This window comes from Xenopus tropicalis, chromosome 2, assembly GCF_000004195.4.
Source record: "Xenopus tropicalis strain Nigerian chromosome 2, UCB_Xtro_10.0, whole genome shotgun sequence".
Classification (NCBI taxonomy): Eukaryota; Metazoa; Chordata; class Amphibia; order Anura; family Pipidae; genus Xenopus; species Xenopus tropicalis.
This window is the reverse complement of record NC_030678.2, coordinates 64,592,913-64,606,507: the sequence shown is the minus strand read 5'-3', so window position 1 is coordinate 64,606,507 and position 13,595 is coordinate 64,592,913. Positions and strand designations below refer to the sequence as shown.

The 13,595-nt window shown below is 38.3% G+C and overlaps 1 protein-coding gene across 15 annotated transcripts in view; it reads right to left on the bottom strand.

Annotated features, from left to right (window-relative positions):
• nfasc (neurofascin) overlaps positions 1–13,595 on the bottom strand; it is a 136,010-nt gene that overhangs the window by 79,880 nt on the left and 42,535 nt on the right. For all 15 annotated transcript variants that reach the window (XM_031896839.1, XM_004910696.4, XM_031896833.1 and 12 more), the window contains 2 exons: positions 6,031–6,136; positions 2,882–3,078 (listed from right to left, as the gene is read on the bottom strand). In XM_031896839.1, the coding sequence (XP_031752699.1) occupies positions 2,882–3,078; positions 6,031–6,136 (303 nt within the window). The remainder of the gene's footprint in view (positions 1–2,881; positions 3,079–6,030; positions 6,137–13,595) is intronic.

Below are 13,595 nucleotides of genomic sequence, written 5' to 3'. Positions count from 1 at the left end.
TTTAATTTGATTATAAATGTATTATAGTACAATAGACAGAACCGGTATACAAAATAAAAATAATGGCAATGGGGAATATTCAATTACACATTACCTTTTAAATTATTATTATTAGTTTTAATACATGCTTTCAACATAAACAGATATAATAGCATCTTAATCACTTATCTATTTCAGGTTGGTATGTCAAGTCCAAAGCATGTCCTGTACAATATTTTATTCACATTTCTGAACAACAGCAATTTTTAAACAAGTTTTTATACATGTCCAAAGCTGTAAGGCAACGGAGATGCAAAAGCAAAACAATAAAACAACAAATTGCCAACATATTATGTATCTTGTTTTTCCTGGGTCCCTGGGGGGCGGCCTAATGGTTGGGGGAATTTGAAATTTGAGGGGATTCTGCAGTTTGAGATACAGGTATTGGACCTGTTAACCAGAATGCTGGGACCTGGGGTTTTCCATATAAGGGATCTTTCTGTAATTTGGATCTCCATAACTTAAGTCTGCTAAAAATTATTTAAATATTGAATAAACCCAATAGGCTTGTAAAATAAAGATTGGTTATATCTTAGCTGGGATGAAGTACAGGTTCTGTTTTATTATTATAGAAAAAAAGTAAATATATTTTAAAAATTAGAATTATTTTCTTATAATGGAGTCTATGGGAGATGGTCTTTCTGTAATTCGGAACTTTCTGGATAACGGGTTTCTGGATAATGGATCCCATACCCATACTAATGTGTGTAAGTGTTCTAATATCTTATGAAATGTTTTGGGACAATCTCTTTGCAGGTATGTTAACTATTCGGATTCATTCCTTTTTTGGAGGGGGGGTCAATTTCCACTTCTTGGCAACGAGTATTTTTGCCGGTACAAAGAAAAAGTTGAGGGGTTTTCTGGTATTGTAGGGGTTGTTTCTGCTACACATTACCTTTAAAGTAAAATTTCTTTACTGATGTCTAACAGAGCGCCAGCAGACTTGCAGTGTAAAGGTTTCAGCAATTTAACTCATTCCCAAAACCTGAGTTCAATTATTGGACTTTTTATGAACATTTTTTCCTTCTTTTTTTTTTCATAAAAAATCTAATCTAATCTGTTATTATTTCTTAAACTAAACAGGGCACACAGGTAAAGTGAAGCTCTCCCATGTTGTTTAAAGGGAGATACTGCCCCTTTAAAGCCCATTGTTTAAGAAAGTGGTGGATACCTGCGGTGATCTAGGAGCTCATATATTGTAATCAGTAAGGTACAATCAGTCTCATTTCCCATAAAATATGCAGCAAAGTAGCGATGTGCGGGCTGGCCCAACACCCACAGGACCCGCAGGTTGGGTGGGTTCGGGTCGAGCTTATCTTGCTGCTCTCCCTGCCCACAACCTAACTGTTCCCAATTTAAGCTTCTGATAATTTATATATGCGCACCTTCGTCACCCCCGTCCCAAAATGACGTAAGAGATGGGGTGGGGCAGGCGCAGGTTGGGAAAGGGTGTGTTAGAGTTGGGTATGGGGTTGAATTTTTGTCGACCCACACTACAGCAAAGGTTGTTCCTGAATTGCCAGCATGGATATCTACCAGTCTTGTAAACATGTTTAATTTTATGAGGTGTGTGATGCCACCAAGTAATATTCTTAGAATTAATTTTTCAAATGCAGGTGCATCTCAAGCTCCTCAATAATTTGCAAACACAGTTGACAACCTGCACTTTGGCCAACTGGCCACTAGACCGGGTTCTAATGAAAAACATGGAAAGTATATTTACTGTCTTCTGATTTATAGAGCTGTGAGACACACATATCTTCTAAACGGAGAGGGGGTGACCTAATCTAATACAAGTTCGGGATCCGTTATCAGGAAACCTGTTATCCAGAAAGCTCATAATTTAGGAAGGACATCTCCCATAGACTTTATTTTAATCATATAATTTACATTTTAAAAAATTATTATATTTCTCTCTGTAATAATAAAACAGTATCTTATACTTAAATTCTTCTTATTAGAGGCAAAACAATACTATTGGGTTTACTTATAGAATGTTTAAATGTAATGATGAAATTATTTAATATAATGATTAATATAATGATTCAATTATTTAAGTAGACTTAAGGTGTTGAAATCTAAATCACAGAAAGACCGGAAAAACCTCAGGTCTTGTTTTCTGAATAGCTTTCAGTCCCATACCTGTATGGGCATGAGATCTGTTATCCAGAAAACATGTGAATTACGGGAAAGCCATCTCCCGTAGACTCAATTTTGATATAATAAACATTTTGCAAATTATTAAATTGTAAAATGTTGACTTTTTAAAATTTAAAATTTTTAAATAATATCTTTAAAAATGTGTCCAGATACGGTAAGCGTAGGATCTGTACAACTGTTAAGGTAGTCATCATGCCAATCTTTCTGACTTTTAACACTGACCAAATGTACAGAAGAATTTTTTTAACAATATGGCCATGAATCATTTTCTCGTAACTCTATAACCTAAAAAAATGCTTAAAACATAACTATACCATTATAGTTATGACAAATAAGAATTTCATATAAAGTAGTCGTGACATACTCATGTGGCACAAAAACCTGAATACAAAAATGCCTTTAAAACAAATGTTGAAAACAAAGTGATCTAAACTTTCACAGTTTAAAATAGATGACAACCTTCAAATTCCCATAATGTAGGGTACTTCAGTTTTCAGTTGCTTTGCTATCTATGTTTAATATAGTTTAGAAATAGCCCAATATATCTGTCTTACGTAGTCCAGATTCTCCCATTGTTTAAATATCAAACCCTGATAACAGTCTCTAAAAAGTGCTTGCTGTAACCAGCCCTATGACCACTTTTCCTATAATACTGTCTATAATTAATAAATAAGTGACTCACGAGAGACTTGAAGTAAGATCTTATTTGATAAAGCTGTTCCATGTTGGTTGCGGGCAGAGCATTGGTATTCTCCCTCATAGTCCTCTGGCCGCCCTCCTCCATGAATTTCTATTTCAAGGGTGCCTGATCGTCGACGGAATGACACTCGAGGGTCTTTTGCCACATTGTAAAATTTCCCATTTTTTGTCCATGAAAACCTAAAAAACAAATTTAAATCTCTAAATATCTGTCTAAAAAGCTCATCTAAAAGGTATTAATGGAACCTGCCACAACATCACCTGACAGGGTGCCCCCACTATGAAAAACCATTTGCTTCAAATGAAAGTTCTCTTCCTTAAGTTTAAAGGGGTGCCCTCACTATCTGTCTGTTGCATCCTGTTCTTATAAAGAATTACTTTCCCTTGCAAGCAGAAAACAGAGAAAATAACTCACTTTTGTTAGACTTTTTAAATAGTTTAATTGTTCTATTTGTTTAACCAGTTACGTTGCTTCTCACTGCATTCTTTCAGCTTATGAACATCTTTCTTATTGGGTTGCTTCTTTTGCCGGTGTCCAAACCAGGAAAAAGAGGGTATGTCATGGGGTAGGGTGGAACCATGGCATAAGGAGTCAGAACCCTGACATCAGAGGATAGGCCAGTATCACCCTGCGGCAGGCTATGACACCAAAAAGGTGATTAGGTCAATGTTTCACAAAGCTGAATTTTTTGCACCTCAGGAAAATATAAATTACCCTTTATGTTTTCATCCCTTGAGAAAATGCCCTTTTTATGCAAGAAAATACTTTATTTACTGTAATGGACACTAAATGACACTCCCTAGAGTTGTTTAGTCTTTTATGAACACAAATCCCAAATTCTTCTTAATTGAGGCCCTAAACACTTTCCATTCAGTGTATAACTAGCATTTGTCTAATTTTTGTATAGCCATTGAACTTTATTTGGCAATTTGCTACCCTGTTCTACAAAAAGGTAATATCCTGCATAGAATTAAATGTTGAATAATTTACTGTCATCTGCAAAAACAGACACAGTACTTACGATGCCAACCTCACAGTCATTTATGAACAAACTAAAAAGTAAGTGACCAACGACTGACCCCTATGGTACCCCACTATTAACACTAGTCCAACTAAAAGAGGTTCCAGTTCTATAAATATAAAATATTATGTTCAAGACCAACATTCCATAATTTAGTCATTAATGGAGAAGGAAAGGTTAAAAACTAAGTAAGCTTTTTTCAGAAAGGTCTATATAAATATAGCCATAAGCACTTACAGTAATGCTGCTCTAAGTCCTCTATCAAAAGAAACACAGGATTTCTTGTCTCTTTTTTTGTAAATATAATGTTACAGTGTCTGACTTCCTCTCTCAGAAACATCCTTGATTCATGTGGCCAGAGTCGCATTGGTGGTTTTATTGTGCATAACACCAAGCAGGCACAACCCCACAGTAATGTTTTAGTTCCAGTTCCAGTATCTCATTTCTTATTACACCCTAAAAAAAATTCCTGCTAGAGATTTCAATCTAAGAGGCCAATAGTTTTCAAGCAGAGAACAGGATCCCTTTTCTGAATAATTGCAGGAGGAAAAGGGGAAAGGGAAACAGAACAGAACTCCTCTATCTTGATCAAAAAATATCCCCAAGTCCTTGTAGCCACTGAGGGTGTAGTTGAACTATATCAATGAAAAAGTATAGAAAACCCTCTTTATGTGGTTACACTGAAAAAAATATGTTATAAAAGTTCCACTGTTTAAAAAGTTCTCAATTCCTTCCAATCATACCAGGTGTTTTAATTAATCAACAATTAGAAAAGTAAATTGTGCCTCAACTCTTACAAGGTGATGCAGTGCTGCATAGCTGCAAGCAGTTTCAAGCAGAAATATGCTGTGTGTGCCTGCACCCAGGTGGATTCAATGCTTCTGGGTGCAGGCACAACTTAAAGATTTTTAGAGCAAAGGGCTGCTTGCCGAGATTCAGCCCTGTGTGGCATAGCCCTTGGTCAGCGTAATGTCTTATTCACCAGTGAAAATAACAGCTTCAGTTGCAGCTCAGTAAATTTTCAAGTGACTGGTGTTTAACTATCTCTATTGATAAAGTGACAAGTACCGATGAATTAAAATGTTAATGTTCATAACAACCACCTTGATTAAAAATATACACTTGGAAAATAGAAACTGAAAGATAGTGAAGATATCCCACAGAAGCTGCTGTCTCACTTTTAGCTATTTAAAGGAACAGTAACACCAAAAAATGTATATATTTCAAAGAAATTAAACTATAATGTACTGCTGCCCTGCACTGGTAAAAGTTTTGTTTTTGCTTCAGAAACATTATTAGAGTTTATATAAACCCTGGTGTGTAGCCATGAGGGCAGCCATTCTAAAGAAGAAAAGGCACAGGTTATATAGCAGCTAACAGATAAACCCTGTAGAATACAATGGTGTCTTATCTGTTATCTGCTATGTCTGCTATGGGCTGTCCCCATGGCTACACATTAGCTTATTTATATAAACTATAGTTGTGTTCCTGAAGCAAACACCCCAGTTTTGCCAGTGCAGGGCCACAGTACATTATATTTCAATTACTTTAAAACACTTTCATTTTTTGGTGTTACTGTTCCTTTAATACCTAGGGATACCACAGAATGAAAAGGCAGAAACCAAGGGGAAGTCTAATTTTCATATTTTGCTTGACACAATGTTTTTTTTAATAAATCACACCACATTAGCAATTTTGCATTGGAACCATTCCAGACATTAAAGAATCCTAAAAGATGCAGTAAGTGGCTCCACAATTATAGAGCTCAGCATTTTTATTTTCATGGGGTGAATGCATAAGGTCTAGATTTTTGTTTAGAAGGATAGTGCAGAAAGCACTCAAGGAAGCAGAGGCACTTTTTCTTTCCTCCTGGACTGCAATCCCAATCACTCATCATACAACACAGTGATAGGCCAGGTACTCAGCAAAAAGAGAAGAAATATTATAAAATGATTTTCAAGCCTTGGATATCTTAATAAAAAAGTGTACAGATACAAAAACAATAATGGCAGCTTAATTACTCAGCGCCCATCAAAGAAACTACTTTATACAAGTAGAAATTACACAGAAACCACAAATTATCTTGTTATTTTGCCTCAGAGTCACTCACATTGGGTAAGGATTCCCCTGAGCTTCACACTCAATTAGGATGTTATCACGGGGATCTACAATATAATTCTTTGCTGACTGCTTGATGATGGTTGGGGGCTGTATTACTGTGAAGAAGAAAAAAAAAATCAGTTAATCAATTGATATTAATAATCAGCATTATAATCAGTAATCATACTTTCTAAAGTACATATACTCCAGTTAGGGCTTTTTTCGCAGTTTTTTTCCTGCAGTTTGCAGGGAAAATATACCCCCAAACATGTAGGTCTCTATAAAAATATATTGCGTGAAACGTCATAAATAAAACTGTGCTTCATCGAACTAAATCATTTTCATAAAAATATACTTTTTTTAGTAGTATGTGCCATTGGGTAATCAAAATAGAAAACTCTAATTTTAAGGGCCGCCTCCTGGGATTGTACAATTCACAGTGCAAACAAAGGGCACAAATACTTTAAGTCACATCAGCCAACTAATTGAGTTCTGCCTCACATTGGTCTCTCACAGGCCACTCTCACACTTCTCACAATATTTACTGATTGATATATGTGTGTATATATAACTATGAGAAAGGCTGGTGTACCAGCCGAAACATCAGTCTCTGTTATTGGCTTTTTTTTGTTCTATATATGTGTGGAGCGGCCCGTTTTTCTTCCAAGTATCTATACATTGAACTGAGGATTGCACCCAGGCATCGGATTCTTCATATTTCGTGAGTGCCTACCTTATGGGACTTTATATATATAAAGATTATTTAATAGGACACTTAATATTAGTCACTTTATATTAATAATGTTTGTTAAGTATTTGTTCTGGGGGTATAGTTTTCCTTTAAAGGACAAGAAAAGGTATAATACCTGGGGGGTGCCAAAGTGTTAGGTATCGCCAAGTGATTGTAATTATTTACCAGATACCCTGGGCAAGTGCCTGTTAGTAAGAAACTGCACTGGCTCAGAGTACCTGCGCACCAGTGCTCCTCTTCCTCCTGTCTACTTTCTTCTCGACACCGAGGCCCGCCCATGAGCAGTTCAGTGAAAAAGCTGGCTTTTCACTCTACTGCACATGCGCAAGCGGCCGAAGACAGAAGAAGGAAGAGGATAACTTGCTTGCAGGTACCCTGGGTCGGTGCAGTGGGGCACCCCCCCAGTGATTATACCTTTCCTTCTTTTTAAAGACTGGAATCCATGCACCTATTATATTGTTATATTCCTCTCTGCATTGTCCAATCCAGCATATTTATGTTTCATTTAATTGTTGTATTTAAATTTGTTTTATAAATTGTAGGGTTTTTTTTTTTTTTGCATGTTGTGAAACTTACAGATTTAAATGAAAAAATTCTAGCCAGGAACATTTCTGGCCTTGGAGAGGCTCCTGTGATGCCCCCCTCCCTTTGCCCTCTAGCTATTAAAGGAGAACTATACCCCTGGGCTATAAAAGCCCCCTTAACTAGCACTGCCTTGACCCCCCTCACCTCTCCCTTATCGAATAGTTTCTAAGTTTACCAACTGTCTCTATCACTAACCCCAAGCTAAAACAGCAGAGTAGCGCAGCTGCGTACCTGGCTGACATCTTCTTTACAACAGAACAGTTATATAGTTCTCCTTTAACTTTTCTTGAGCTGGAAGGGGTCCAGGGGGGCCCTATCACTAGTGCAAAGAGAATAATTCATTAGTGCAGAGAGCACAATTAGTTTGAAAACCAGAAATTTGATTCTTAAAGTTACCAGGAGCTGCTTTTTGCTGCCCCTGGTAACTTTGGGGGTGCTGTCTGAGGAAAGTTTCTCAAATTGCCTCATGGCAGCAGCGCTCCTGATTCTAGCAAGTCCCATTTCTAGAATAGGATGTTAAGACAAAGCAGAAGAGATTGGCGAGAGTGAGAGAGGCGGTGTGAGGGTGATGGATAACAAAGGTGAGGGAAAGAGCAGCAAAGATAACATTTATTGGCCAGAAAAGAGAGAGCACAAAGCTATAAGAAACAGATGACATTAGGTATAAGTCAGATAAGAGGGAGAGAAACCACAGAAGAGTGTGGAGCTTACAGAGTGAGAGATGTTGAGAAAGTGAGAGAGATTAAACCATTGCTCAAGAAATTGTAACAACTCATAGAAATAGTAATTGTTGACTGTTTGGGCGTCTTGATGTGAGGTTTGAATATGTGAGATCATGTCCCTTCTGATTTGTAAATTTCAGTCATAGGCATCGAAACCGGGGGGGGCCCCTCCAAAAAAAAAAATCCTCTGAATATGACCAACATGCCTACTTGCGCTTTTTCCTTGGGTGTGCTGCTGTAGGCTTTCCCTACCTGTCAGCTCACGTGTGACTGTCCAGGAACTAGTGATGTTACCACGAGATTTTGGGTGCGAAATCTTGCAAGATTTCAAATGGAAGCCCATCAGAGCCACACTAACATCCAAGCACTACTAACATGTTGCTCCCGAATCACTTCCTCAGGGGATCAGTACCCAATGCTTCTCTCTGATTACAATGTCTCTTGCGAGATTTAAAATGGGAGCCCATCAGAACCACACTAACATCCAAGCACTACACACGTTAGGGAGTAGATGTGAATGAACTCTACTCAGCTTCCAGCTGGTAGTTTATGCTGGTGAGATTACAGACACAGCCACTGCTGATCCATCCTCTACTTGCTTGTCTGGTATGTCTGGCTTGTTTGATATTTAGATATCATGCCATTGATGCCATGCAAAATAGAACAGTAGATTACATCTTACATTATTACTCTTCCTGGATAGGTGGCTTCGGGTTGCAAGTTGTTGGCACAAAAAATCAACAAAAAAATACCACAGGTGCCATAATTTCTTTAGATTATGTCCTAAGAGCAGGGAGTGATCCCCAACCTTTTATACCCATGAGCCACATTGAAATGTAAAAAGTGTTGGGAAGCAACATAAGCATGGAAAAAGTTCCTGGGGATGCACATAAGAGCTATAGGGCCTGATTCACTAAAGGGCGATAAAACGTGCGCTATTTTTATTGTGCGCTAAAATTTTTACCGCGTCTTAATTTTGGCGATTTTTCGCATGATTCACTATAAGCATACTTGCGCTTTTTTACGCGCGATATTGCATGCGTTATTTAACTCGCAAAAAGACTATTTCAATGCGGTATTTGCCGGTACATGCGCTAAATTACGCGAATAATCGGCGTATATGAATGGTAGCATAGAAATAGTGTATAAAAATTGTTGCCGCATATAAATGATGTATATAAATATTAGCCACATATAAATGGTATCATATAAATAGTAGATGCTTATAAATAGTAGCCACTAGTGATGAGCAAATGTGTTCTGGTTATCTTTAGTGAAAAATTAGCAAATCTTTCGAAAGATCCACGAAACGGCAAAAATGTTGTGCGGGCAAAAAAATTGTTGCTGTGACTATTATTTTTTGACACTTGTATCAATTTTTGCATGTGCGGTGAATTTTTGCGTGGCGAATTTTTTCATGCGTTTTGCCATTGGCGGATTGTTTTGCGAAACGCATGAAAAAATCCGCCGCGAAAAAATTCAACGCACGTCCAAAACTTCGCTGCGAATCCATGCCTGGCGAAACATTTCATCACTTGTAGCCAAATAGAATAGTTGCGCAAATGAACGCACGCCATGTTAGCCATACACGCCAATACTTGCAGAAAATTACTGTATTAAAAATGAACATTTCGCTGCAAACTGGCAGCTGCGTCACTCTAGGGGAAACACATACTTGAATAAATAACACTGTAAGTCCATATTTTTTTGCAAAAAATCATTTACTGTACTTTTGTATAATTTTTCGCCTGCCTGTAGTAGGTGTTGATTTTCGCATAGCTGAATGCGATATTTAGCGCGCAAAAGTTATAGTGAATCATGCGATCGTATTCTTTTCAGCGCGGAAATTAACGCAAAACGGTAAAACTAGTGCGAGAAATACCGCATGCGAAAATGGCGATTTTTCGCACGCGATAATACTATGGTGAATTGCGCGAAATTTTTTTTGCGTTTTTTAACGCGAAAAAGAGTGCGATCATTTTTATCGCCCTTTAGTGAATCAGGCCCATAATTGGCTATTTAGTAGCCCCCTATGTGGGCTGGCAGCCTGTAAAAAGCTCTGTTTGGCTTTACACTGGGTTTTATGCAACCAAAACTCCAAGCCAGGGGTCCCTGGGAGCAACATTGAAGGGGCTGGTGAGCAACATGTTTCTCACGAACCACTGGTTGGGGATCACTGCCTTAAGGGATCTGTACCTACTGCTTCTCTCTGTATATAATGTCCTTGGGGTGTTAGCATGCTCACAAACCACTGGTTGGGGATCACTGCCTTAGGGGATCTGTACCCACCGCTTCTCTCTGTATATAATGTCCTTGGGGTGTTAGCATTAATTTCCTCTCATAGTATAATGTGCTTGTAGTATCTGCATTCACAACTCTTTCCGTTGGCTAACTGCTAATCCACGAATCCGAATCCCGAATGGGAAAAAATCGTATTGGAAACGAACATTTTGCGATTTTTCGTAAATTGTCGCGACTATTTCGTAGCCATTACGACTTGCTCGTAAATTGTCGCGACTTTTTCATAGCCATTACGACTTGCTCGTATATTGTCGCGACTTTACATATAACTTTTTATAGGAAACTTCCTACATATTATATATTAAAAATTCGGCACCATTTCTGTAATATTTACTATTTCCCTCACAGCAATCTGTCTCTCTACATGCAGTTTTCTATGAGTCGCTCATTAATGATAGCTCTAATAAATCTGGGCCCATTTACATCCTATACCACAGTTTTGGTCAAAGGTACTTGTGTCAAAAAGAGCTCTTTGTACTTCCGTATAGTTAGTGCTTAACGCTGCTCAATCCTTCCTGCCTCACATTCCAAACTGAGTGCAGTTGCAGCTGATGATACAGAGGAACCTTGGAGCTATTGCCACATGAGTAACAGATGGCAGCTTTAGGGTTCCCACAGCAACCTGCAACAATTGCCAAAGCAAAGTTGCACTGAAAGAATAGTGGCCACACATAAGATTGCACTGATGACTGCAATGATGCTGGAATGGTGGGAAAAAAAATAACGTATTATAGATAACAAACATGGCAAATGCTATGTTTGCACACTGTGGTGCAGAAAGTAAATGAGCAAATGTTTTTTTTTTACCAAACTGTTAATCAAAATCTAACTGTTACTTCTGCATGAATACAGCGAGATTGCTGATGAGTACGTTTTTTTCTATACATGTGAAAGGTTTTTTGAGTTAATCCAATGAACATATTTATATTAAAGATGTGGTTCACCTTTAAGTTAACTTCTAGTATGTTATAGAATTGCCTATTCTAAGCAACTTTTCAATTGCTCTTCATCATTTCTTATAGTTTTTGATCTATTTGACTTTTTCTTCCATCCTCTCATTCAAACTGCTCCCCGGTTGCTAAGGTAATTTGGACCCTAGCAACCAGGTAGCTGCTGAAACTCCAAACTGCAGAGCTGCTGAACAAGAAGTGAAATAACTAAAAAACTACAAATAATAACAACACCAATTGTCTCACAATGTTACTCTCTGCATCATACTAAAAGTTAACTCAAAGGTGAACAACCCCAACAATACAGACTAGGGCTCAGATATTCAAGAAATCTTTATTGAAAGCAGACTATAAAACCACAGAATAATTTGGGACAATCTATAACTTTATATTACAACATATACAATACATAAAAAGAAACCTTAAAAGAGAAGAAAAGTTAAAATCACAGACAGTGCCAAATATTAGGAACCCCTTGTAATTATATTAGCTTACCTAGCACCCTGTAAGCAGAAAACTGCACTGGCCCAGGGTACTTCTGTATGAGCACCAAGGAGAAATCAGCTTTTTCCTCTTCTTCATATTTCAATGGCCTTGGCCAATACATGTTCAATATAGAAAAAGAGAAGAAGATTGCGAAACAGTGCTCTACAGAAGTACTCCTGGTTGATGCAGTCTTCTGATAACAGAAGTAATGACATGGGGCATCAGGAAAGTGCATTTGGCACCCCTAGTGATTGTAACAGTCCTTCTGCTTTAAAGGAAAGCTAAAGATCAACAAAATTTGGCCTAGAAACGCAATACATCATGTTCTGAGCTTCTGTTCCAGCCCAAAGCTACCATATCCATTTATTTGTGAAGAACTGCACCCCTGAGATATTCCTCCACTAACTCTGGAGATTCTGCTGATTCCAGCACTTGATCTGAGCTGCTGTCAGTTAAAGGACATGTAAAGCCTACATTTGCCTACAATGTATATCAGTTGGGCACGTCTCCCCCACCCAAATGGCATCCTTTATACTGCATATATCCCCTCCGTTTGCCAGCACCATCACATTTTCCTAAAGCAAATAGCAGCTTTCAGCCGGTGGACATTTTTCCTCTGATACATAATTAGATACATTTAAATCTGCAAACAACAGACACACACAGACCCTTATTCAGCATACATTTCATCAACAATACAGGCTCACTTAGGCAGAACTGTCTGATAAACGTTATGCTTTGTTTGAGCTGAGCTCAGGAGAGAAAATTACGAGAAAAAAATTGAAGCTGACAAAAAAATTGACAGCTAGAGCCAAGTTTCTATGGGAACCAGCAATTCCATCTCTTTACTGTCTGCTAGACTGAAGGGCGTGTTTAGTAATCTGAGCTTAGCACAACTGAGCATGCCCACAAGCCAGAAGTCAAAGCAAATTCCTGAGGGAGGGGGCCGAATGGGTTACAGGAGAAGGAAATCTATGTGATTAAGGAGATGTTGCAGCCTTACTATTAACCTCTGGACAACCAGTGTGGCAGGTATCAGGACTCTGGCACACGGGGAGACTAGTCGCCCGCGACAAATCTCCCATGTCGTGGGTGACTAATCTCCCCGAAATGCCATCCCCCCGGCAAGAATGTAAATCGCTGGTGGGATGGCATACACGGCGTCGTCGCCTTGTGAGGAAACTTCCACGATTTTGGGGAAATCTTGGTGCCGCATATGCCATCCCAACAGCGATTTACATTCTCACCAGTGGCATGGAATTTCGGGGAGATTAGTCGCCCGCGACAAGGGATATTTTTTATGACAAGGCCCTGAATTATCTCCAATCAAAACTGAACAACATGGAATCACAAGAAAAAAACTTTGCTTCTGGTAGTTTGTTACTTTCTACCTTAGAAAATGTTTTATCCTGTATTACTCCTCTTTGTATTTTCATGTTTCTTAAAACATTTCCTGCCATTCTACTCTCCTTCTCTCTCAACACATGGGGGTTGATTCACTAAAGGTCTATAACGCTTATCGCATGCTTTTTTGCGTTAAAAATCATGTGATAATTAAGTCCCGATTCATCAGTCATTTTGCATGCATTAAGACGCATATCGCATGCTCAAAAAAACGCACTCGCAATGTGTTGTTCTCGCATAGAAATAATACTAACACAGGATTCACAAACACATATGAAGTGTTAAACGCACTAAATATCTCATTAGTCTGTGCTTGGGGCAGGCGGTACTTAAAGAACATTGTAGTTCGTGAGCTTTTGGCAACACAACATGGACT